At 40.9% G+C, this 26,351-nt stretch overlaps 1 protein-coding gene across 7 annotated transcripts in view; it reads left to right on the top strand.

The window, feature by feature from the left end:
* ppfia4 (PTPRF interacting protein alpha 4) overlaps positions 1-26,351 on the top strand; it is a 64,821-nt gene that overhangs the window by 27,668 nt on the left and 10,802 nt on the right. For 4 of the 7 annotated variants that reach the window (XM_024802437.2, XM_076883924.1, XM_076883923.1 and 1 more), the window contains exons 3-15: positions 15,005-15,106; positions 15,244-15,408; positions 16,144-16,218; positions 17,093-17,164; positions 19,643-19,864; positions 21,876-22,010; positions 22,719-22,853; positions 23,023-23,106; positions 23,831-23,962; positions 24,138-24,200; positions 24,798-24,889; positions 25,009-25,138; positions 25,623-25,819. In XM_024802437.2, coding sequence (XP_024658205.1) covers positions 15,005-15,106; positions 15,244-15,408; positions 16,144-16,218; positions 17,093-17,164; positions 19,643-19,864; positions 21,876-22,010; positions 22,719-22,853; positions 23,023-23,106; positions 23,831-23,962; positions 24,138-24,200; positions 24,798-24,889; positions 25,009-25,138; positions 25,623-25,819 — 1,604 coding nt within the window. Of the gene's footprint in view, positions 1-4,094; positions 4,513-15,004; positions 15,107-15,243; positions 15,409-16,143; positions 16,219-17,092; positions 17,165-19,642; positions 19,865-21,875; positions 22,011-22,718; positions 22,854-23,022; positions 23,107-23,830; positions 23,963-24,137; positions 24,201-24,797; positions 24,890-25,008; positions 25,139-25,622; positions 25,820-26,351 lie in introns of those variants that run through there. The other 3 variants (XM_076883925.1, XM_024802438.2, XM_024802439.2) reach the window with 2 other exon arrangements.

The following is a 26,351-nucleotide window of genomic DNA, read 5'->3' as shown; positions in this document are numbered from 1 at the left end:
GTAAAACCATTCCTGTTTTAGTGGTTTTCTCATTGTTGCCCCTCTAGTTAATGTAATTAACACCAAAGCAGCTAAAACTGATAAACAACCCCATCTGCTACTTAAATAACCAGAGCAATATTGCAGAAGTTGAACTGACTTGATGCAATACTCTGATTAAAAAGTGTTCCTTTAATTGTTTTGAGCATTGCCCAGGAAGCTTTGTTGTTTTCCTGTTTTTAGGGCAAGCTAAATGTGCCAGCTGCTGGCATAAACCAGTATGAGAGTGGTACTGATCATGTCATTTAACTGTCAACAAACAAGTATATTTTGCTAGGCACCAGAACGCAGTTGTATTATATTATGTTTAATGCTTTGCTTGGTTTGCACAAGTCTTTCCATGTGTTTGTTAATGCTTTGTTATCATGTGCTTTATTAGTGGTATAAATTGACATTTTAATTGGAATTGATTGCAGTAACAAAATAAAGGCTAAGTCTGAATTTACCATTGTTTTGTGAGACTTGTGGACGAAACGACAACTATCATTGTAATGTTCTTTGTTTGGTGTCTGTATACAGTGGGAAGGCTTAAATCCACCCTACACACCAAACCCATAACCTTTGTATAGATAATACATGTGTTCATTTGTTATTCATGATTGTGCATAGAGAGGGTGCCTTCTGCTCCATGTTACTGAATGTTAGGGTGTAAAATGGCCGCTCTCCATCGAGGGAAGTTTCAGCTGAGATTAGCTACGGTTGAGGGGGGAAAAAACAGGGAAGACTGGAAAGAGGAGAGAAAGAGAGAAGAAGTGTAGAAGAAAAAAAAGAGGATGAGATCCTGTGCAGAGAGAAGCTAGAGTGGATTGAGTGTGAAAGAAGCAATCAGGTGCAGTTAGACAGCCGCAAAACGAGAAAGGGTGAAGGAGAAGAAACGAAGGAGAGAAAAAGCTGTGAGAGGCTGTCAGATAAAAAAAAAAGTCAGAGGTCTAGCACTTCTGTGGATTCTGCTGCAGAAAATATGCTTTCAAATGTGTTGGGTTTCGAGTGTTTTTGACTGTGCTGCTTGCTGATGTTTGTGTGTCGAGTTGTTTCTGTGTTTTTGTCTCTGACAATAAATCCCAGGTTCTGCCAATACCGGCTCCCACTGATGTCAAGGAGTAGTTATCAACATGCAGCATATTTTACTGGTGGTTGGAACTCTTGTTTTCCTGCATCTCCTTCTTCTCACTTCTGCAAAAGAACTACATGTGCACATGGTAACTTTTTTTCCCTCTTTGAAAACTTTTGGCTGCTCCAAAGCTGTTTATGGAATCCTGAAATACCCATTTGACCTGTTTCTGTGTGAAAGTTTGTACGTGTTTGGTTTGCTACTAGTTTGTCTGAATACCTTGTGATGCCAGTAGGGGTCTCTGCCTCTCCACGTCACTCACCCGGCCACCAGTGGTGTCCGCTGCGTTTGGCTACTCAAAGAGGCTGAGGCACAAGCCTGCAGTAAGCTCTTGTCAGTTACCGTCGGAAGTCACCAAAAATCATTAAAGGATGTTTTGATGTGTGGAGACTTGTCTGTCTCACTGAGTCATCTTCTGTTCTCTCTTTCTCTTCTGCAAACCCCTGTTTCCTTGACAACCAGGTGCAAGCAAGTAGACCTGTAGACAGGAACCATTTTCACATCTTCTTCTACATTTATGCAATGCCACTCCCAGGGATTGGGATTTTAAATGAGTTTTATTATACATTTTTAGTGACTAAACATGAATGTGAGAGATGAAGAACAAGAGGAGAAGATGAGAATTAATGAGCACACAAAGAGTAATGAAATTTAAATGAAAATAGCAACAGGAGTTGTAACTAAATAGTCATTACATACAACGTAACCATAGTACCACTCAGCTGCAATGCTTGTGTGAACCAGTTTTAGCAATTGTGAATGACTGTATAATTTGAAATAGAATTACCTTAAGTGGGCAGTTTATTTTTCTATATACAAAGAAACTGACTCCAGTCCACAGTAGCAGTGAATATTCTTGTAGCTTACCTGTTTACAAAGCAATACAGATGCATACATAAATGTTAAGATATGAATTTAATGGTTCGATAAGCTTAAACATGTTACTCTGGGGCGCTGTTATAGCTCGCTGGGTTGAGCAGGCAACCCATGCGCTGCAGGGTTATTACAGCTCAGGGCCATTTGCTGCATGCCTTCCTCTTGCTCACTCTCCCACCTTTCCTCTCCAGAATTAACTGTCATAATAAAAGCTAAAGAAGAAAAAAAAAAACATTATTCACAGATGCTTAATGTACATACATTTCTGTGAAAAAAGTATTTACCCAGTTCCTGATTTCTTCTTTTTTTAAAATCATCAGACAACCCAAGTAAATACAGAAATGCAGTTTTTAAATGATAATTTCATTTATCAATGGAAAAAAAAACTATCCTGAAAACTCTAGCTAGCTCTATGTGAAAAAGTAAGATTTCACTCACCCCTAAATGGGGACAGTCTTAGTATAGTAAGCCATATTATTTGTCTAAAAAATATCATAAAAAAATCTTCTACACAAGTTTTGAATAAGTTTTGTAAGAATTACATCTTCTTTCATACAAAATCCACCATTTCCAGAGGTTCAAAAAATAATCGGAGAGTTGACTAACAAGCAGTTTCATGGCCAGGTGAGGCCTGTTTCCTTGGTATTTAATGACAAATGAAGCAGATGTAATAAGTTGATTCAAAGCCTTGAATATGTATTTTATAACATTTCAGGGTTAGATGTCAGTGCAAATGAGTAAGACCATTACACTCAAAACCACCAACATTGCCCAATCAACAAACTGGTTCATTCTTAAGAAGAAGAAATTCACAACAAAAGCCCTGAAAAACCACAGAAGAGTGCATGAATTATTTCCATGCATAAGAAAAACTTCACAATATCAGACCAAGTCAAGAATACTCTTGAGGAGGTAGCCATACTATTGTATGCTATCATCATGTGTTCATGAATGGAAATACAGAGAACTTTAAAAAAAAAGGCACAAACCAGTGGTTACACTCACATCATCTGTCAAACATGGCAGTGGCACTGTTATTGATAATATGGCAGAAAGTGTGAATGAGAGATCCTTCAAAATGCTGCAAAACTGACTGGAGATCAGTTGTACTCTAGCTTTTAAATCCTCAGTGTCAAGGTCAGTCCCCTGATCTCAAGCCATTACAGCGTGCGTTTCATCTATTAAATACAAAGCTGAAGGCAGACGGACCCTCAAGCAGTAATAAAGGAGGGAAATGAGTTTAGGAATAAATTACATAATAGTATTTCCTAACCTTACTGCAGCTATGCTTCAAAACTGGTCTTTACAAACCAATTGATGCTGGTTATGTCTATGTTTTCTACACAGTGAATTGTGTTTTGACGTGACATCTTCATATTGGCACTGTGAACATTTCCAGTAATAGTGGTATAGTCGTAACCATAGCGTCCCAAGCTGTTAGCTGTGTTCAACTGCCAAGAATCATGTGGCTCCACTAATTAGGGGTCACGTGATCTGTTTAATTTGGTAAGTTTTAGTGATTATTGGAATTGTAAAATTATTATCACGACTTAGTTTATCCACAGAAAAATAAAAACAAACTAGCTTTGTGATCATAAAGCAGATTTAACAATCTGTATAAATCACCAGAGGGGCTTTCAGACCAGCCAAGTGCATGCACTGTGCTATTATACCGGGAGAGAAGGGACAAAGCAGGCTATCATTTATAAATAGAAAGATTCGGCACACGCAATGTCACGCTGGAGGAAAATGGGTCTGTTGAATTTGTGTTGAGTAAGCAGTGACTGGAGTTTTTTTTTATTAGGAGGAAATAGAGCGTTTAATTTCATGCTAATTCTCAGCATTACAGCCAAATGTGATTTAAAAACTCCCTCTGCACTAAGTGCCAGAACTTTCATGTCTGCGTGCATGTGTATATGTGTGTGAGTAAGCACAACAGAACAGGTGGCCAGAGCCCCAAGTCCTCGTCTAAACCCTGCCCCTTCCTTCCTCTGTCAGCTGATGCGCTACGAGCTGCTCTCTCTCCTCCCTCCTTCATCTTTCTTGTCTCATTCTGTCTTTATCGCTGACCAAATATCATACTTTCTTTTCCTCAGCCTGCCCCTGTTTATCCATCTCTCTACCCTCACTTTTTCTATTGCTCTCCCGCTCCCTGTTTTTGTATTCTTCTTTCCTGCCGTGTCTCATCCCAGGCTGTAATAATATCAGACTGACTAGTGGAGTGCTGTTGTCCGAGCGACTGGCAGAGGGAGCAGTACAGGAGTTTTATTTAGCCCTGCTGCACTCTTTGTGGACCAGGATTCTGAGGAATTATCCCTCCGTTCCACCATCCTCACCCCCTTTACCTACTACTCCTCATCCTCTTCCTGTCTCTCATTTTAAGGGGTGTCCATTTGAAGGCTCTGATATGTTTAGCATTCACCATGAACCCTACAGTCAAGATCCACCTTCAGAATGGGACCCACTTTAACACCTACATGTACCAGGTAGGGACTCGGCATTCATGCAGTGTTTGGATATTTCCAGTGAAGGATTGCCTTCAGCTCAAATAGCTCACTCTGCGGTCTCCACATGTCCTTGCCTGAGTATTGATTTCAGTGCTGATGGCTCTTTTCTAGGTCTGAGATATGGCCTTCTCTCCACCTCCTCTTCCTCCCTCCTCCTCCTTCCTTTTCACCACTATGCCTCAATCACTCTGCAAAGAATGATTAATGTCTCGCAGTAAAGCAAATTGCATATTCGTTTAGAAATGTGGGTACACTGTCACCAACAGAGCCTTTCACTGGTTCATGTGGTTAGTAGCACGTTTTCAACTTCCATTGTTTGTGAATATAATAGAGATAGATATCTGTCATACACTGATTATGAACTCTCTCTTTTTCTATGACTGCTGTGCATGCTTGACTTGCCTTATGCTTGTTACGGCACGCGTGCAAGAGACAGACTCTACTGATGCGCAACAAAAACTCTTTGTGCTTCTCCTTTCAACCGAGCAGAGGAAGTATTCCCCTCTTATCCTTCCTCTCTTTCTTTTGTCCCCTTTTCTGGCACAGGTTTTGTTTTGCTTTGATGAAGAAAACTCTGATACATGAATGGATGCTATTCTGGGTTTAGGCCACGGAGGAGGAGGAGAGAAAGTTGGGAAACTTGGAGGGATTTGACACCTATTTGCACGCTGAATGTGATATTCTGAAACACGGAGACATGCCCGATGTGCCAGCTATGCCATCTTGTGCAATACAATACACCGTGCCATTTTTGTGCTCTGAAGTCTTGCTGTTTTAAAACTTTTGATATGCATATTTTTACAGCAGACTTTCTCCTAGGTTTTATTTAAAACCCTCAAAAAATAATTTAAACTATTTTCACTTTGATTTTTATCAGTGTTTTAGAAAACTACATATCTGGGAAAGTTTTGTCCTTTTATTTCTAAGGTGCTTCGACTGGACTTTAACATATTTCTGTAAAAATCCAGGTAAGCTTGTACATGAATTCTTTAAGAGTAGTCCTGAATACTATAAATGGTGTAAATGGTGATGCCTTTGAAGACAATAATATCAACAGAAAGCTAGGTAGGTGCAGGGACTTATGGGAATGTAAATGTTTAAGATCAAAATGTTAATTTAGAAGGTTTATTTATTTCAGTTCATTCAACTTTGATTGGAGTGGACGTGTAATATGGAATCTGGCAACTTATACTAAGGTTTAATACTGGTCAACGAAAAGGACCAAGACTCCTGTAGACCTCTGGCTAGATTTAATATGGTGGGAAAAAAACTACAACATTTCTGTAATTGTACAATTTAACTACAAATACATGGACAGGAGCATAAACTAAAAGCTCATTATCTAGATCACCATCAGAGCATTAAAATAGTGTGATGGCAGCCAAACAGTTAACAGTATTAAGCTTCAAAGCTTGTATTCTACAATAATAGAGAGAAAACCCCAACAGTTAAAAGACCCCCTTTGACCAAGCACTTGCCGATAATGAGAGAAAAAACTCCCTTTTAACAGGAAGAAACCTCCGGCTCAGAACCAGGCTCAGGGAGGAGCAGCCATCTGCCGTGACTGGTTGGGGGTGTTCAGAGAAAGACAGGACCAAAGACACAATGTGGAAGAGAGCCAGACATTAATTCATTCATTCATTTCTTAGAGTTAGAAACTGTAAAACAACAATTTAACTTTGTCAAACTTATCCGCCAGTACTTTAACAGGGAAAACAGTGTAGGCTGAATTATGAGCAATTCAGCCTACGCTGGTGCAGTGGGACAGATGTATTTTAATACATGGCTGGGGCAGATGTATTAAAACACATCTGACCCAGCCATCAGGGTTCGTATTGTTGTTTAGTTTCCACACTGTGCCTTCTGTAGGAAAACTTTCGGAAAAGTTTTTGGTTATACTCGTGCCTCCAGAGCATCAGTCTGAGCTGGGATCTGTCAAGAGCTGCAGTCAGCTGCTGCTGCTGCATCCTTCCCCAGTCTCAAGTGCTGTCACACCATCATACAGAAGGAAAACCTCTCAGCGGCTTTGTGCATGTTTGTGTTGTAGTGTGTGCAACAGAATGTATCTGCATTCATTTGATGAAACATTTTATGCAAAGTTTGTCTGCTGCTCAAACACTTTCCTAATGAGCTGTTGCCGTGGCATTGGCAGCAGTGTGAGAGGTGGCGTCATGGCAACAGATTACTCACTGGCTACTTTAAAGCCAACACCCCAGCTAGGTGTTTTTTCGTCATGGCTCTTGTGTAGGTTCGTGCTTTTGTGTCTATATGAATGTCTGTGTGTGTGTCTGTGTGTGTGCGTGCTGATTAAGATTTGCCAGAGGAAGGTCGAGTCCACCTTTCGGCTGTTTGCCACTTCGCTCTTCCTCTCTCTGCAGTGGTGAAGAGTTACAGAGCTGTGATATCTGAATCTCTCCAGGGACTCACTCATTCTCCAGTCTCTGACCCTGCATTCATCTTTGCTGTGGCATCCCTTGGTGAATTACCAAGATTTACATCACAGTTGGTGTAGACAGTTGTCTTTCGATGTGTGCATGTGAAAGGAATTTAGTCAGTAGGCATAATCTCTGATATTGTATTGTAGCTTGCTTTTCTTTGCCTCTCCACAGCAAATGAACAGTTCTGTGGTTTAAATCTAAAAAGATTTAGCCTCACCAGTGCATTATCATGAGTGTGCATTGTATAACTTTATGCAGAAAAAACACTTGATATCTTGGTGTATTTGCAACAGCTGTTCAGCTAGACTTTAGTGAACTCTATAGGCAGAACTGAACTTTTTCACTGCTATTGCTCATCCACAGACAGAAAAGTGGGTAAACCAAAACTATTTATAGTCATAATGGTGACAGAGAGCTGAATACTGCTGCTCACTTATTGTCGCTTTTGTCTTTACCCTAGCTTTAACAACTCTTCTTGATATAGCTGATCAGCTTACATCATACCATTTAAAAGGTTGCAAACAATAAAATTAAAGAAAATATGAAAAACAACATAAAAATACAATTAATTTAGGATTCAAGATTAAAGAAGATACAAGAAGCAAATTAATTAAAGCAATTGAAAACAGAAGCTAAATAATTTGCAAAAACAAATTTATCGAGGAATTCATTGTTAGGGTGCACTGTGTAGAAATCGGGGTGGTTGGAGAAAAAGAAAAACTAACCACCAGTCATCTAAGTGCAGTATGAACGTGCAGTAAAACTCACTGGACCAAGTTTAATATCACCCATAGCACTAGTGTAGCATAGAAGTGATGTACATTGGCAGTTCTCCAATGAGGGCCTTATGTCTGTCAAATCCCTTGGCCACAGAGACCATGCAACTTTTTCATATAAGATGCCGTGATGAGTACAATAAACATCACCATAGAATAAACCTAATGACATAATGATAAACAGTGTCCAAGTTGATGTTTAGAATGTGTATCTGTTTTGTAGAGATGTAAAATATATTCAAGCTGCTGATGTGCGAGATCATAAATTAGCATAAATGATATCATGTAACACAACCCTGTCCTGTGAATCATGTGAATATGATGTGATGTGCGAATGTTTACAGCTTCACTCGCTTTCCTGTCTTGCTTAGTCACAAGTGTCCCTTGTTTCCTTTCCTTCCACCTGCTGATGCTTAGAGAGGAACTGCTTGACCTCAGCGCGTTCAAGCTCTGGCAAGTGTCCATTCATGTTTGCTTTGGCTTCACTCTCCTGTCTTGTAAATCCTGTCACACATTTTAGAAGTACAACTGATCAGTTTATAAATCCATTCTAAGGACACAACGTCCAGGAGTATCAAGTGAGATAGTTTACATTTCTGTGAATTTTTGACTCTCGTTAACAAATCCCAGTTTGCCAACGAGCTGTGGAGACACTGATGAGAATTTCTGCACGTAAAAAAAAGAGTTGGAAAAGTCACAGTGTAGTGGGTTAGTGCCAAATTGCCAGATTTTCACTGTTAGCATCACCGTGGTTCATTTATGTTTCTGGGCTCCTATATCAACAAGCATACTGTTAAGTGATATTACCAGAAGATAAATGAATTACTCCTACTGTAGTCCAGGACATGTTGATACTGTTTCAGTAGATTCTAAGATGTATAAATTCAATTTAAATCTCTTAAATCTTGGATGAAGTTATATAAGGACATAACACTGTCAAAGCAGATTAAGAGGAAATTCTGTGTTTTCTTTGACTATGATTGTGTGGTACATGATGGTGCACTGTCATCTCACAGCAAAAAGGTCCGAGGTCTGAATCCACTGTCTGACTGGAGCCTCTCTGTGTGGTGTTTGCATGTTTTCCCTGTCTCTTCTTGGGTTCCTTTTAGACACTCTGGCTTCCTCCCAAAGTCCAAAGACATGCATGTTAACTTAATTGCTGATTCTGAATTGGCCGTAGGTGTGAGTGATTTTCTGTGTTAGCCCTGTGACAGGCTGTACCCTGCCTCTTTCCCTTTGACAGCTGGGATTTGCTCCAGGCCCTCTGCGACCCTTAATTGGATAAGCATAAGAAAATGGACAGATGGATGGATTGAATATGATTGCTGTATTAATTTATTAAGGATCACAGTCAGAGAAGGTGCCACGCTGGGTATTTTCACAGTGATTACATCAATAAGAATAGAAATTAAAAGGTCTATTTCATTACTTTCCAATCTCTTATACAAGTAACTGGGAAATTTAAAAGCCAAAGATCAGCCTTTGGAGAAAGTCTTGGATTCCCTTTATGTGGTGCAGAATACTAGAAAGCAGTATTCCCATGGTGTTGAGTGTATAAAGAGTTATAGTCAGTGCTGGGATTTGGTCTGATGAGCAGTACTTTTAACTTTAAGAGCAGACATGAAATACTGCATAGTTCACTGGGATACATTTAGAGGAATTAAATAACAAAAGAAGAAGGAAGGGCTCTTTCTACTGCTGCATCTGGAATGAAGAGTAGTGTGATGTAGTGTTGACAAGGTGTTAAGGTGCGAAGGGCCAGTATCTGTCATGATCAGGTCCTCTGAACTCAGTCAGTTTTCTCACACAGCAGAAAATAACTGGCAAGGTGAAATATAACCACGTCAGTTCTGATGACCACCTCCTAAACCCCCCTCCCACACACACACACACACACACACACACACACACACATTATTCACCAATAAATTCCACAATCTCACAACGCTTTACCTTTAATGCTGAGACAATGACCAACCAGCAAAGTGAGCTCTACTGTTATTTTGACATTGACTGTATCCTCCATATCTGTTATCATGGATGCGAGAGATGTGAATGAGCAGCTGAGGGGGCGGCCTCAGATATGGTTCAGGTGTGTGGTGTAGGTCGAGTCCCCATAGTACCGACCTCTATGCACGCTGCACACGTACAACGAAAACACAAAAATACACTCACACACAAGTAGAAAAGGATAACCGCAGCCACAATAAGTCTTATACAGCTTTTTTGAATTGCATGTGTGTGTGTGTGTGTGTGGTGGGGGCTCTTTTAGCCGTTTTTTTTTTTTTATCTGACTCCACTCCAATCTTTTGCCTTCTCCTTCTCTGCACACACACACACACACACATATACACACAGCATTTTTTTCATCCTTTAATCCCAAACTGCTTAAGGAAGGGAAAGGGAGAAATCCCTTTACAATGTCTGGGCTCAGCAGTGTTTGGTAACCACTTGCTATCTCACATTGTGGTTGGAGGCAGCCGTGTTCCTCCAGACACCCGGAGTCTTCTCTCTCGGCTCTGTACAATATGCACCCTGACAGATGTCAAAGTTTTCGTCAGCATGTATTGTGCCGTTGTTTCGGAAACGTTAACCTTTTCTTTTTTCTTTGGGTTTTGAGTGGTGAAGGTTATATAGTGCATTTGGTTTTGAAATAGAGCACAAAGTCAAAGGCAGTAACGGCAGTTAAAAGGAAGTCATTCAGCAGATAATGTGTTATATGTTACATGTAACAGGTGTTTTTTATATACTTTATAAATACTCCAAATCATGCATCCGTATCTTTCCTTCGTGACGGTGCATGTTTCTCCCATTTGCATTTTCTATGTGTGTGTTTGCTGTTGTCTTTTTTACATGTTGAGATTGGGAGAGAGATGAAGGGATGAAGAGATGAACTAGAAAACGCAAGAGGTTGCCTGTTGAGCCTTTTTTGTCATGATTGAAAGAGAGAGCGAGCTCTAACATCTGTTGGCGGATTTGGGCCGAGCACATGTCTATTGATGCACCCCTGTGGACCCTGTGGAATAAGGGAAAGTAAAATGAACAAGCTGACCCATTTTCCCCTCTCCTCTTGTCACTCGTTTCCTCTCTCGATCTTATTCATTTGCTCCCCTCTGCTCCAAAGTCATTTTTTTATTATTATTATAATAATTTTTTTAATATATTTTTCTGCTTGCAGCACACCAGACAGGATAAATGGAAATGCAGAGATCAATATGTTTATTTATATATGGTGTGTGGGTTTGTTTTAATGTATTATTTAGATAATCATTTGCAACTCAGCTGGGTCATTATAGAAGAGAATCTGCCTTTCCTGCTGGATGTAATGTTGTTTTTTTATTAAAAAAGTTTTTATATCTCATCTGTATGCTGGAGTCAGATGACAGAATAAATATTAAAAGCACCAAGCAAAATTAAGAGACGCATATCTTTTTTTTTCTCATGACATTCAAATTACTAATCCATGCAGACATGTGTTAAATATCACAAACGTGTGGCACAGTGGTAGACACTGGCAGAAAGAGCAGCATCATTAGTGTAAAGCTAAAGGTAAGACTGAAATGTGGGGCTAATTAAAAGTACTGAGAGCAGTGTGGGTCATCCCCCTACATCAGCTACTGACATCATTAGCCTCTTCAAAGTTTACAGTAACAGAACTCAGATACAATTTCACTTCCCCACTAAGATGCATTAACCTCTTGATTAAAATTGAAATCAAACTTACAGGAGAAACAGTCCATCCATCATGCACATTAGTGGGCATAACGTAATTTTTTATCCCTATTATATTTCTCTGTGAAAAGGCTGCACGAACGGGCAGGGCTGCGTGTAAGCTGTTCACACCGAGATTTTATGATTTTTACAAGATATCAAACATTGTTGAAAAGGCAATGCATGATATCTTTATTTATATTTAGTAGTTCATCCTCTCTCATATAAATGTGCATTTTTATCTTATAATGCTAGTATAATATTGCTGAGGGTCTCTAGAGATTCTTCAGTAGTGATAATTTATCAGCACATCTGCTTTGCTGGTGAAGGCCAGTGCAAATGGGGCATGTCTTGGAACATATTTTCACACCTGTCAGTGTATTGCCACTGTGGTGCCAGTTTCATGTAGGGCTGCAGTTGTGGAACATTTCCATACTAACTTTAAAAAACACATCTCCTAGTCAGGGCTGGTGTTTAGGTCATCTGTGGAAAACGTGAGACCAGGAGTGCGGTGTCGTAGCTGCAGCAAGCTTCAGGAAAAAGCATATGTTTGTAAGTGGATGTGTGTGTGTGTGTGTTGGACAAGCAGAGAGACCGTAAGCCGCTGGGTATTGGTTTGGACTACAGCCGAGCTCACAGGAAATGCCAACAAAGCACCAAGTGACATTCAGACAACATGGACAAAACAAACGCACACACACTCGTGCACACACAGATGCACAGACTTCGGTGAACAAACAGCTATCCAATTTTTGTTCCAGTGTGATCGATCGGGGAAAAATATTAAAAATCAACTTCCAGCAGGAGATGTGTGTGCCACCGACTGGTTCTCTGATGTAGAGTGTAGCAGCAGCACTCTTAGTACCTCATCTAATCGAGTACATCTAATCGATTGCAGACAGAATAACAGAAAATCACATAGGAAAGTGGATTAGATGTGGGGCTGTGAGACCAGGAAGCACCCTCTGACATAAGGATTGACTTCACATAGGTTACATTAACCATTAATAACACTAGTGGGGTGAGTGGCTATAGCTCAAGTGGTAGAGCAGGTCAGCTACTAATCGGAAGATTGGTCTGTGTGAATGAAATGTCTGTGAATGGTAGATAGAAGCATTTACATAGAGCATAGAAATAAATGCTTGTGTGAATGAGGCAAGTTGTGTAAAGTGCTTTGAGCGCCCAGTTAGAGTAGAAAAGCATTATATACGAACCAGTCCATTACCATTCACCACTAGTGCATAAAAAGCCATGTGGTGACACATCACCTTTCCTTCCACTGATCAAAAGATTACAGTGAGAAGCCTTTCTTGATTTATCGGAGTTTAACGGGATGTGGACCATTATCTCTCAAACCAGTGCATGTGAAGACGTGACAGTATCAGAATTAGCATGGATGTTTTATGTATTATGTATATGTTATTATTACGTATTATGGTTGTAAGGAGGTAGGATGAGCTGCATTGTGTTAACTCATATTCAGATTCACATACTCGTAAAGTACATTGTGAGGTACAGATAGGCCGACAACTACTTTTGTGTAACGTCTACACAAACCTTTTTTACTGCTGTCATTTAAAGCACTTGTTTGCCCCCAAAATGAAGCATTGTATGGTCAGGTGAAACTCCATTAAAGTTTATGTACTATAAAAGAATCAAACTTACGGCAGAAAACCGCAGTTCTATGACAGCCATCTCCCAAACTATTAAAGGTAATGGAGCTATCTATTTACGACGCCAAAAGAGCATAAAATGTCCATCAAATTTATAAAGTGTGGGACATTTGCGGTTGCTTAGAAAGGGAGCGCTGATATCTCTAGTAGATTTGGAGACTTCTGTGGCAGTAGGAACAGAGAAGAACACTTTTTGTATTAAAATTTTAACTTTCAAATGTGCATACACACACTAACATGTTAACAAGCCAGTAAGCTTAGCCAGTTAGCTTAGCTGAACAATAAAGACTGAAAATTGTTTTAAAAAGCCATGCTCTATCCAAAATTAAGAGCAATAAAACATTTTTTAAAAATTAAAATCTTTATCCTTTAAGCTCAGGTCCTCTACCAGTGGCCTGCTAGCTTGAGGGTTCTGTATAGTATCTTTGCTGTTCCTTGGACTCCGCTCTTCTGGAGATTTCAGATGTCAGTCCTGGGATCTGCTGGAGCCACTCCCAGCCCTTGGTCATTCTTGAGCTTGAGCTTTACAACTCCACAACTTTATTAGTGCAAAAAAACCCCATCAATGTATTTTCACTTAAACAAGCAGCTTTTTTATGTGCATTAAGGTTATATAAAAAATTAACAGTGCAAATGCAAATTCTTGCTGACAGTTTAACCAAAAGGCATTTCCAGTGGAAATCCTCAGCATAACCATGTATAATATCCACAAAACTTAAAAAGAGGTTATACACACACAATACGGTAATATTATGTTGAAGTACAGTACGTATCACTCCGTACTGAAACATTTGACAGATTTTCGAGCGCTGTGTACGACATAAAATCATTTCGAGGTCAGTAAACACAACCAGAATTCATACATAAGGCACACGGGATTATAAGGGGCACTGTCGATTTTCAGAAAAATCAAAGGATTGATTTTAAGTGTGCGTAATAACGACGGCCCGCTACCAAAAATAGTGCTTTGTTGTGCTTCTGACAGATGAAAGCCAAACCAGTTCCACACCACTGAAGTTGCAGCATTTTTACAAACCAATTCTGGTTCATCCGTTTCTTTCAATGACCCGCTTTCACTCTTCTTATTCTGCGTCGCTGCCATGTGCGTATGTAAACAAAGGCACTGCGCATGTTTTACCCATATCTATCGCGATATTTCATTTTCTTATCAGCCCGACATTACACTGGTATTACTTGCACTTGCAAGTGCGTAAAAGCTTCAGTGAAGTGTATAGCCTTCTGTCAGTAACTGAGGTCGGTGTGTTATAAATGACAGCTGGAGGTGTTCTCATCATTGTCAGTTCTATCACTTATAGAAATGACAATTGCAAGAACTGAGAGACTTTTTCACCGTGGAACAAACTTGTTGTTTCATGAGAAGTTCGTAATCTTATCTTTAGTAGCACTGACGTGACCACACCAACAATACAGCAATGTAAGGGCCAGAAAATTACCCAGACACTGAGGTAGGCAGAGTGGCACAGCTCACATTTTGTTTATTCAGCTCAGATAGTGCTGTTTTTGTACCTAGTGAGTCATGGAATTTCCAGCCTCTTAGACAACCTCTTATCGCAGATGCACAGAAAAATTTTTCCCAGAAATCATCTCTCACACAAGAACACTTTTATTTTTGGAGAAGCCACCCTAGACTGCCCATTATTTAAGTGTGCCCTGACATCCCCTGCTGATAATGTGTTCCTCTCGTTTGTGCTTGTGTCTGGCCACCAAACAGCTCGGCCACATGCACACACTCTTTAACTACGAGACTGCAGCTGGATTCGTGCTCAGTTAAACAAACGCACTCAGCCATTACCTCGATCAGTGATACAGTATTAACCTCTGTATGGGTGTTGTGTGTGTATTTGTTGTGTAGGAGTTTGCCACCCTCACAAAGGAGCTGAACATATGCCGCGAGCAGCTGCTGGAGAAAGAGGAGGAAATATCTGAGCTGAAAGCAGAAAGGAACAACACCAGGGTATGTGTGTCTATGTGTGTACGTGTGTGTCTTTGAGGGCGTGCGTGTGTTTGACGCTGATGAAAACAAACAATGTTTCTGGAATTAGTATTCTCTTTGGTCATGCATACATTGGTGTGTGTGTGTTCGTGCTGTAGCTGCTGTTGGAGCACCTGGAGTGTCTGGTGTCTCGTCACGAACGTAGTCTGAGAATGACAGTGGTAAAAAGACAGGCACCCCCACCATCTGGAGTCTCCAGCGAGGTGGAGGTCCTCAAAGCTCTGAAGTCGCTCTTTGAACACCACAAGGCTCTGGATGAAAAGGTGGACTCTCTCGCTCGTTCTCACACACACACACACACACACACACACACACACACACACACACACACACACACATATTGCATGACAGAGGTTAGTTCTGACAAGTAAATGACAAATCTAGAAACTTGAGGACACAATATCTTAAAAGTTTCTTGCTTCAAATGTGTCTTTTAACAGAATTTTTGCCTTTTTTCACTGTTTCTTAGTTATTGACGAACCTCTGTTTAGGACAAAAACAGACAGTGGCTGAAGTCATGAGACTTTATTAAGAGAAAACAGCATTGGCAACAGAATTGTACAGCAAATGGATGCAGATGAAAAAATAATCTGACTCTATATTAATCTCCTAAAACCTGAACTTTTCCACAGCGTGCATGTTTAATTTCTCTTTGATATTTGGGCTGATTGGGACCCGATGAATGTAAAAACAAAGAATCACCGGTTTGTTTGTTTTTTACACAATTTGTGTTTCTAAGAAAAATGAGAGCCACGTATGAAGACATTCGTTTTAAATTTTGATAAAACAGAGGCAGTATAATGTCCCTGTAAGTGGATATCAGGCCCTTGTAGAGCAAAATTTAGTATGTTGGTCTAGACAACCCAAAATGTGATGTCCACATATGTGGATGCCAGGAGGTTAATATAAAAGTGAAAACTAAAAATCATGTAGTTTAGATTGCTTTGCCTTGAAAGCTTAAAATAACTGATTAAACGTGTGGACGGTGTGTTTGGCAGGTGCGAGAGAGGCTTCGGGTGGCTCTGGAGAGGGTTGCCACCCTGGAGGGGCAGCTAGCAACTACCACGCAAGAGGTGAGCAATGCGTATCTATGTGCAGAGTTTTTATGTGTGTGTGTGTGTGTGTGTGTGTCGTTGATGGTAAGTAAAACATCTGCTCAATCCCTAGTTGACATCTGGTAATGCCTCGAGTGTGATCGGATATACAATTTGCGTATCACACTGTGTGAGAGTCTTCTCAATCCTCTGTTCATATACATAAAACATCTATGTATAGATGTGTGAAACATAGGGCTCAGGGGCAAAAATCGTCCTCACAAAGACTCCAATTCAGCCCAATTAGACTTTGGGAAAGGTGAAGAAGCGCATAGATTTAGAACTTTTAACTCTATTTTAATACGTTTCCAGCCTTTCCTATTGATAAAGACCTCCCCCGTTGTTTTTCACTACCTACTATACAAATATCTACTGAAAAATTTGTCCTCAGCAAACAGATCTTTTAATGTACTTTTACACATTTATCATGTAGACAAACTGAGACATGTCGTTGATTGGACTTATTTTCCTCATTAATTCTTATCGGGGATTAAATGTGTAGCTAAATGTCTTTACACCGATGTAAAATGGGTTTGACATTCCTGATTTATACATTAAAAGGTAAACAAAGAACAAATTCTTAATTTGATTCAAAATCAAACCTTGTTACTGTAAATTGCACTGATCAAAGAGTCTTATTTGACTAAAGCGAATCCTCCTTCGCACCTCTTTTCTTTTTTTTTTTGGAGCATTATTCATATTTGCAGATATGTAAAACATGAGAGATCTTGTTGTCTGGCAGCCATGCTTCCCTTTGGGAGGCTGGGTTCTGTTCTTGGATCGACTAAGTGACAAGAAAAGTAAGTACGTTTATTCAGTGTTCTTTTTTTGGTCTTTTTAATCTACATTGCAGTTGAACATGGTGAGACAGAGGAAGGATGGTGACTCAGTGGAGCGAACAGATGGATCCAAACCTACATGGAAGGTCTTCCTGGCTGTGTGATTGTTTTTGTGCTATGTGTTTTATTTTGTGCCTGCTGATAGTATTTGTCTGCCCGTCTGCTTTTGTATCTCCTTTCTGTCTTCCTCCTACACAGTGACCCACACATATCTATACACAAAGGAGCATAAATCTTCCCTTACCTTTCTGATTGGGTTGCTAACTCTTGCCCTTCATTCAAGCCTGGTTTGAGGCTGGGGCTGAAACAAACACGTGTGACTGTGAGTGGATCAGATAGAAAAACCAAAGATTTACATCTAAAAAGAAATGTATCAACTTTTTATTAAGAAAAAACAAAAGCATGGAGGATAGGCAGTGGGGGAGGAAAGAAGAGAGAACTGGCTAGAGTGTGGCCATTAGTAGGGTGAGTGCCGTTTAGATGTCACAGAGTGTGAAGTGTGCAAACACACACTCTGTTAGGACATTTATCGATGACACCCGCTGCACTGCTGGCAGCCACTGCCCTGCAGTGTTTTGCCACAAGTTCCCACTCCCAACTCATTACATGAAGATGCTTTGTCAGGAACCATTTCTTGCTACACAAGGGGTACCCCCATGAGAGCGTTTTCCATTGCACAGGACCACCTATAGTGTCATGACACAAATCAAATCACTTTTATTGTCACATCACATGTGCAGGTACACTGGTACAGTACATGTGAGTGAAATTCTTGTGTGCGAGCTTCACAAGCAACAGAGTTCTGCAAAAATACAATAACGTAAAACAAGCAAAATATAAGAATGGCTACATCTGAGACTAATAAATATATGTACAATATATAATAGTATATGCATTACTGGATGTGTATACTAAATATGTTTTTCTACGTGTGTGTGTGTGTGTGTGTGTGTGTGTGTGTGTGTGTGTGTGTGTGTGTGTGTGTGTGTGTGTGTGTGTGTGTATACATATTTTACAAATTAAATAGAGTAAACAATAAAATAAAATATATAAAAAATATACAGAGTTGGTTGAGACATGTGCAAAACAGTGGCATTACTGTACAGTATGTAGTGCATAATGTTGAAGTTCCAGTAGTGAAGCTGAGGTGTCTATGACGTGTTCAGCAGTCTGATGGCCTGATGGAAAAAGCTGTCTCTCAGTCTGCTGGTACGGGACCGGATGCTGCAGAACCTCCTTCCTGATGGAAGCAGTCTGAACAGTTTATGGCTGGGGTGACTGGAGTCCTTGATGATCCTCCCCGCTTTCCTCAGGCAGCGCTTCCTGTAGACGTCTTGGAGGGAGGGAAGCTCACCTCCAATTATCCGTTCAGAGCACCGCACTACTCGCTGGAGAGCTTTGCGGTTGTAAGCGGTGCTGTTGCCATACCAGGTGGTGATGCATCCAGTGAGGATGCTCTCAATGGCACAGTGATAGAAGGTCCTGAGGATGCGGGGGCTCATGCCAAATCTTTTCAGTCTCCTGAGAAAGAAGAGGCGCTGCTGCGCCTTCTTCACTGTTTTGTTTATGTGTACTGACCACATAAGCCAGATGTACACCAAGGAAGCGGAAGCTGCTCACTCTCTCCACAGCAGCGCCGTTGATGGTGATGGGGGTGTGTACCCCATTTCACAACATAAAAGATTCAATATAAGGCAAAAATCTCTTTTTCTGTCAAGCAGCTCTGACATTTTCTTGGCTACAGCAGTTACCTGCTCCTAGTGTCATCACTGCATGTCCCCCGACAATGACAACATCACCACATCCCTTTGGCCTTATCACATCTGGGACTTCTGTGTGACCTCTGCTAGCCCACCCTGCACTGTGAAAAACGCCACTAAAGCCGACGAGTCCTGACAAGTTGAGAGTGAGAACGGACTGATGTTGCAACCAGCCCTCAGTGAGGAATATTTTTATTCAAGAAAGCGCAAAATGAAAATGCTTTTTTCAGCATTACAGGGTCCTACACAGTGATAGTGACACACTCTTAGTTCGTGAGCTCGTACCACGCTGTTTTACAGTCACAGGGAGCCACTCATGGATCCCCAGGTGTGCCATATCACACAGTTTCACACTATTTAGCCCTATTTCCCCGGGCATTTGTGTGAATCTTTACGTTTCTGTAAGGAAGTCATGCACAGGCAAAATGGAAACACAACGGAGCAGAGGGGGTCCTGCTAACTTTGGCTGCCCACTGCGTTGCTGTCTGAATGTGTCCCTGAAGATTTGTTTAATTAAGAGCCTGGAATTAACTGCACTCTGAGCTTTGGAAAGAAGAGAAACAACATCAAAACAACAACATAGCAGCCTACCCTCACATAACCCAACCCTGTATGCATAAAACCCACCACTCTGATCTAGGTCACTCAAGAACTTTATCAGCTCTAAAACTCTAAAACAAGAACTTTATCAGATACCCTCCAAACACAGCATGTAGATTTGCATCTGTGTAATACATGAGATGCATTTTATGTGAAAAGTGTATATAATGATGGATCTGCTAATTGTATGTGTCTGCCTTACAGAGACTTCCCAATGGCTCTATAGATGCCCACGATGACGGCAGCAGGGCATCTGAGCTTCAGGAGCTGCTGGATCGGACCAATAAAGAGCTGGCTCAAAGCCGCGAGCACTGTGCCACTCTTAACCACCGCGTCACTGAGCTCGAGGCAGAGCTTGCGAATGCACGCAGAGAACTGAGCCGCAGCGAGGAGCTGTCAATCAAACAACAGAGGGAACAGAGAGAGGTGACAGTAAAGGATGGAGTCAAAAAATGTGCTTTGGTTCTGGGAGCAAGCAGTGGGCAGCAAAAATGTTCAACTTTGCAAGGAAGAAAAATGTAAATATATTCAGTTGCTGATTTATGAGGAAATGTCGTGGACCTTTATTACTCCCTATCTTGTTATTTCACAAAGTAACAAGATTTTTCTTATGCCATTGAGTCATATTCTCAGTCCTTCAAAAAGACCACATTGCATAAAGGCAGATAGATTTGTGTAGCGTGGATGTAGCTATTTCAAGTAATTAATTAGAAGAAACTTTTTAAAGTTCATTACATTTTGGGAAAATATATATAAAATATGTATATATAATATATATAATATTAGTGACCCTTATTCCACCAATATATTTAATATACTTCTTTAATATTTAATAAATTTCTTTTCAAAGCAACATTAGTTATGCAATTAATATTAATATCAAGAAAGAAATATTATAATTATTGCAAAGTTACTATTAGTTAGCATATTATGCAAAACAAAAAACTTTACTTTTCTTTAATAAAACTTTTATTCCAAGTGTAATCCATACTATTATTTTAAAGCTTCCTTTGACTCTAGTATCCGTTCATTTTCAGTAATTTCAAGTAAACATTGTTTTTGTTGTATTTGTATATATGAAAAAACTCTGGGTCTGGGTCATATTGAAACCAAAAACCAGTCAGTCCTCTTCAGCATGTCCTTTACCACAACCACTCACCGAGACACATCCCGGGGGCATCCTGATCAGATGCCCAAACCAACTAAATTGTCTCCTATTAGTGTGGAGTAGTGGCTTTAGTCTGAGTCCCGCTGAAATAACCAACCTCCTCAGCCTTCATTTCTCCCACTTGTATCCCTGGTCTTATTATTATAGTCACTCATGACCATAGGTGAGGGTGGAATGTAAACACAATTGACCTATAAATTCACATCAGCACCAACCTGCCTGTTGGTCTTCCACTCCACCATCACGTGAACAGGACCCTAAGATGCTTAAATTCTTCCATATGGTGTAGCAACTCATGCTAGACCTGGGAGTGTGCACACCGCCCTTATCCATCTGAGAGTCATGACCTAATAGTCAAAAGTGTTACTTCTCATCCAATGTTTCACACTCAGCTGCAAACAGCCACAGTGCAAGCCGGAGGTCACTGTCTGATGAAGCTACCAGAACCACATCATGTGCAAAAAGCAGAGACAATATTCAAAGACCACCAAACCCTCTACCCTCCACCTCCGGCTGCCCCTAGAAATTCTGTCCATAAATATTATGAACAGAATCGGTGACAAAGTGCAGGCCTGCCTGCTCAGTGTGACTTACCGCTGGCAATGCGACCCAAGCTCTCGCTGCAGCTGTACAGGGACCAGAAACGACTGGAAACAACTTAAAGCTAATCAGACACAACAGGCAGTTTTAGCACACAGTTTGCCACAAGCTTTGCTCAGGGCAGGGCTGTGACAGGAGGATGGAGCAGTTGCTTACTTCCCGTCTGTGATTCAGGAGAAAAGGTAGCGTTTGTTGTCAGCCGATATTCCAACTAAGTGTTGGACATACATGAATGAGTTTTCCTCATTCCCAGAGATGATGAATCCAGCGATGGAGTCTTTTTTCTTTAAAATGACCGACAGAGTTCCCATACATCTCCTGGATAAAGTGTGTTTCTTTAATTTAGGAACCGTGGCAAACATTAACTGAATACTGAAAAATAAATCGGTATACTATCTATCTGGTTATACACAGGGGAGAAGTACAGTATAAGCAGTAAACAAGGATCACTTAGCAGTCACTTCCATCTTGGTCCAGCGTAGCAGCGTAGCCATTTTGATCAGTGTACAGTTTAAATTTTCTTGAATGTTTAAAAATGCACTGATGAAAACCTGGAGATGGATAAAAACTAAAGCTTAGCTAAAAACATTTGCTCCCTGCAAGTGTAGTAGACATGATCGACTGTTACTATATGACTTGATTGTTAATGTTGTGTTTCTCCACCTGCAGAGAGAAGATATGGAGGAGAGGATAACGACATTGGAGAAACGCTATCTGGCTGCTCAGCGAGAGACGACACACATCCACGACCTCAACGACAAGTTGGAAAACGAACTAGCCACCAAGGACTCCCTGCACCGACAGGTAACACTCGGCAGCATTAGCCACACACAGTTAACAACCCAACAGTCTGCATAATGAGCTTTATTACAGGCTGAGTGCATAATTGTCATTCAGAAACATGCATTTGTAGATAATTGTTTTTAAAACAAAAGTTAAGTGGAAATAGATGATGGTTGACCTGCTTAATGTCACCTTCCTAAACAAACAACAAGGTAGGCATTTCTGTCATAAACAGCCATTCAGTCCGTTTTTAAGAATGTTTTCATTCCTCTGCTGTATTCAGGCATCCTTGACTGTTTTATAATGTTAGTGTGTTGTTAAGGGATACCAGAAATATCACATTTATTTTGATACACTGTGACATAAGTGTATTAATTGTGCATCCAGGCTTATGTGTGCTGTTTTTATTTCTTTTTAATATTTCATGCCTCGGCCATCTGCAAAAATACATTTAAAGTTTGGGAGAGTATTATTGTCAGTGAGTGAGCAATCGAAACACGCTGCTCCGAGGTTCATGTGTAGTTCAGGGTGAATCTAAGTTCAGCTCCGCATGGGAAACACCAGCAACATCCTCTGTGAATGACCATATGTTATGTCCTTGCTACTCGCTGGCTGCAGTAGACTGATTACACCTCTCTTGTGATTGCAATAATATCACTCGTGTGTGTGCGTGCATGCATGTGTGTGTGGGTGTGTGTGTGTGTGTGTGTGTGTCTGTCTGTCTGTCAGAGTGAGGAGAAGGTGCGCCAGCTGCAGGAGATGCTGGAGATGGCAGAGCAGAGGCTGGCTCAGACCATGAGGAAGGCTGAGACACTGCCAGAGGTAGAGGCTGAACTGGCACAGAGAGTGGCAGCGCTCTCCAAGGTAACACACACACACACACTCACACACACAAAGCTGTAGAAGCTTTTGCAAATGTTACTGATATAACAAGATTCACATGGCTTACAAATAAAAAACATAGATAAGATTGCAGGAGAGCAGTGTTCTTCTTGAGGCAGTTGTACAGACATGTGCGTGTCTCCCCCTTTAGGCCGAGGAACGCCATGGCAACGTGGAGGAGCGGCTCAGACAGCTGGAGTCACAACTGGAGGAGAAGAACCAGGAGCTAGGAAGGGTGTGTGTGCCTGTGTGTACGTGTGCAGCAGCCCTGCAGGTTCTCTCTGACCTCTCACGATAATGCGTGCACGTGCGGGCTGATGCCCCACATTAGCTGGATGCCTTGACTCTTGGCTGTGTGCTCCCTCATGCATACGTGTACATACGCAAACACACAGGAAACACACATTCAAGAAGAGTTCTTTATTTTCCCGGTGCACTGTTGCATGAATTCAAACCAAATTCACATATCTTGCTGCAACACATGCACACACACCCCTCTCCCCTATAAGACTGATTGGCTGCTATCTTTAGACTCTGAATAATTCACGCAAGGCTAATTTCTCTCTCTCTCCATGCGATCTCATGACTATATTTAGTAAAAAGAGCTTTCTGAGGATGCAGATGGGTGTTTGTGTTTCCCCATGTCAATTTAGGTGAATTAAATTACTTCAGAGTACATATTAAGCAGAGCGCTTCACGTTTAAGAGAAGCCATTTAACCCCCCTTTTTATCATGATGTAAATGACTGTAATTAAATCATTCAGACTGTTAGATCCATTGTTGGCCAAGAAGACCTATATCTGGCAGCTGGTGATCTAGGGCTAAATACACACTTCATCCTTTAATCCGTGTAGAGATGCCTGATTAGCTGCATAAATACACCCACGTTGAGTCTGTATCAAAGAGAAAATTTGATGATGTCATTCCCCTCGTCTGGTTTCTCCGTCTCTGCTCATCAGGCTCGTCAGAGGGAGAAAATGAACGAGGAGCACAACAAGCGTTTATCTGACACTGTGGATCGTCTGCTCACCGAGTCCAATGAAAGGCTGCAGCTACATTTGAAAGAACGCATGGCTGCCCTGGAGGACAAGGCAAGGCCTGTGCACACGCGCTCATCAAAGCAACAGCATCATCTCATATTGTTGTTGTTTATGGTTCACAAACCAAATTAATGCGCAGTACAAGACATGTTCTTCTTAGAGGACAGATCTGTTCAGATGCAGGGTCATGTCTGGTTTCTTTTGTTTTGTTTTATTTTTTTCTCAGAACGCTCTCATTCAGGACCTCGAGAACTGCCAGAAACAACTTGAAGAATTTCACCACACCAGGGTTAGTATGGCTTTGGTGAATCACCTAAAAACCATTAAAAAAACACAATTGTCTTCTTGCTTTCAACGTTCCTGCCTCATAATAACTGGTGACTTTTTACAAAAATACAGTTTTCTTGTCCATGTGTCTTGACTCTTTTAATTTAATACAAATTTTTAGGGGGTGATATGAATCAAGTCATGTTATGGATTAAATTTCCCACAACCATACAAAAAGTAGCTGAAATGACCTCCACTTTAAAAACTAGCTAACCACCTTCAAGAGTTAGTCAAACCTATTGGGAATATTTGCTATAAGCAAGGCTAATTTTGGCATGGCACAGTGACCTGGAAGATTTTGTTACTTTCACACAGAGTCAGGTCAATATGTCTCTATTTTTCTTATACTTAATGCACAAACAACCAATATCCATTTAGTACTTTAGTTGTTCTAAGGCTGAGCACACATTTTTCTTTAATACTTAATAGAATATTCATCCTTGATAAAATATTTTTGTAAGCTAGACTTTTTACTTGGACTTTTACTTAGCCTTGGTCTTGCTATTTTTTGCTTAAGAAAAAAAATCTATTGTCCATAATGCCTCCATTTTTCCTTTAGGAACGTCTGATTGGAGAGATTGACAAGCTAAGAAATGAGATTGACCATTTGAAACGCCGCAGTGGGGCTTTTGGTGATGGAACTCACCCTCGGTACATATAGCTGTTCCTCTGCGTTCCTCCTCATTCCTCTGTCCTCCCTCATACCACCATTTATACTTTACCGTACTATCCGTCATTTTTTCTGATCTGTTCCACGTATAAAATTGCAGATCTCACTTGGGTAGCTCCAGCGATCTTCGCTTCTCCGTGGTTGAGGGCCAGGATGGCCACTACAGCACAACTGTGATCAGGCGGGCACAAAAGGGCAGACTTTCAGCGCTGCGAGACGACCCAAACAAGGTGGTTATTGTGTTTTTTGGGGGTTTTTTCATATCCCCAAAGAAACCCCACAGCTCCTTGCATACACACACAAACATGATTGCAGAGATCGAGATCTCATTTCAACTGCTCTTCTAACCACATGCAGCTGCTTACGGGTGCTTAATCCAGGTTCATATCTGCTTTGCTAGTAAGTGTCAGTGCTTGGCTGATGTGTGATGATCCTCATGCCTAACTTCCCATTTTCTACTAACCTCTGTGTCTTCCTGTCTCTCTCACTTGCTGCCATGGACATGCTGTGTGATGTAAGTTTCCTGTTCATCCATTTATTCTCATAGCTGGCCACAAGTGTCATATAGTGATTTTTAAGTGTATTGCATTTAATCAGGACTCATCCATGCAACACGTTCTTTATGTATATTTATGTGTTTTTTTCAAGGATGGGTTGTATTCAAAAATAACCATTGTTGGTGTGCGTATGCCAATGTGTATATGCTCTCTTTAGGTGTGTGCGGTGTTTGAACAGGACTACCCATCTCTGCGTGGGAGCGTCAGCCACCTCCTTGGCAGCGACATCGAAGCAGAGTCAGACCTGGATGATGATGTTAGCTCAGCCCTGCTTTCCCCCAGCGGTCAATCAGATGCTCAGACTCTGGCCCTCATGCTGCAGGAGCAGCTTGATGCTATCAATGAAGAGATAAGGTGGCGTTTACAGGCACATTACATTGCAGCTTCAGTCCCCGTGGGGAAGTTGGGATCAGTGCAACACCAAGAAAAAAGATACAGATAGGAAAAGTTCACAATACCAAATACAATACCAAACCAGCTACATGAAAAGGAACATGATGACGACTGTGCAACTAAATAAAGGTGCTGGAAAAAAAGGCCCGGAGTCAGACAGAATGCACCATGACCGATAGAGACATTTTATTTAGAGTCATCTCAAGGTCCCCATACTGTAACATAAAGACCCTATAATAATACAGATAGAAAACTAATGATCCACTGATCCCCTATGGGCAAGCAGTAGTGGAAACAAAAAAACTTCATTATAACAAAAAGACACCTCCAGGCTCAGGAATAGAGGCCGTCTGCTGTGAACAGTTGTGTAGACGAGTAACCAAAGAGAGGAAGGAGGGCACAAAAAGATAACAAAAAAGCATAAAGGACAAAGCACAAACTACGCCAGAGAGAAGGCACAGAGCTACTGGCATATAATAAATGCACTGACAGT

The sequence above is a fragment of the Maylandia zebra genome, linkage group LG5 (genome assembly GCF_041146795.1).
Source record: "Maylandia zebra isolate NMK-2024a linkage group LG5, Mzebra_GT3a, whole genome shotgun sequence".
In the NCBI taxonomy this organism is placed as follows: Eukaryota; Metazoa; Chordata; class Actinopteri; order Cichliformes; family Cichlidae; genus Maylandia; species Maylandia zebra.
Note: the sequence above shows the minus strand (reverse complement) of the source record. Positions and strands in the feature narration are given on the sequence as shown.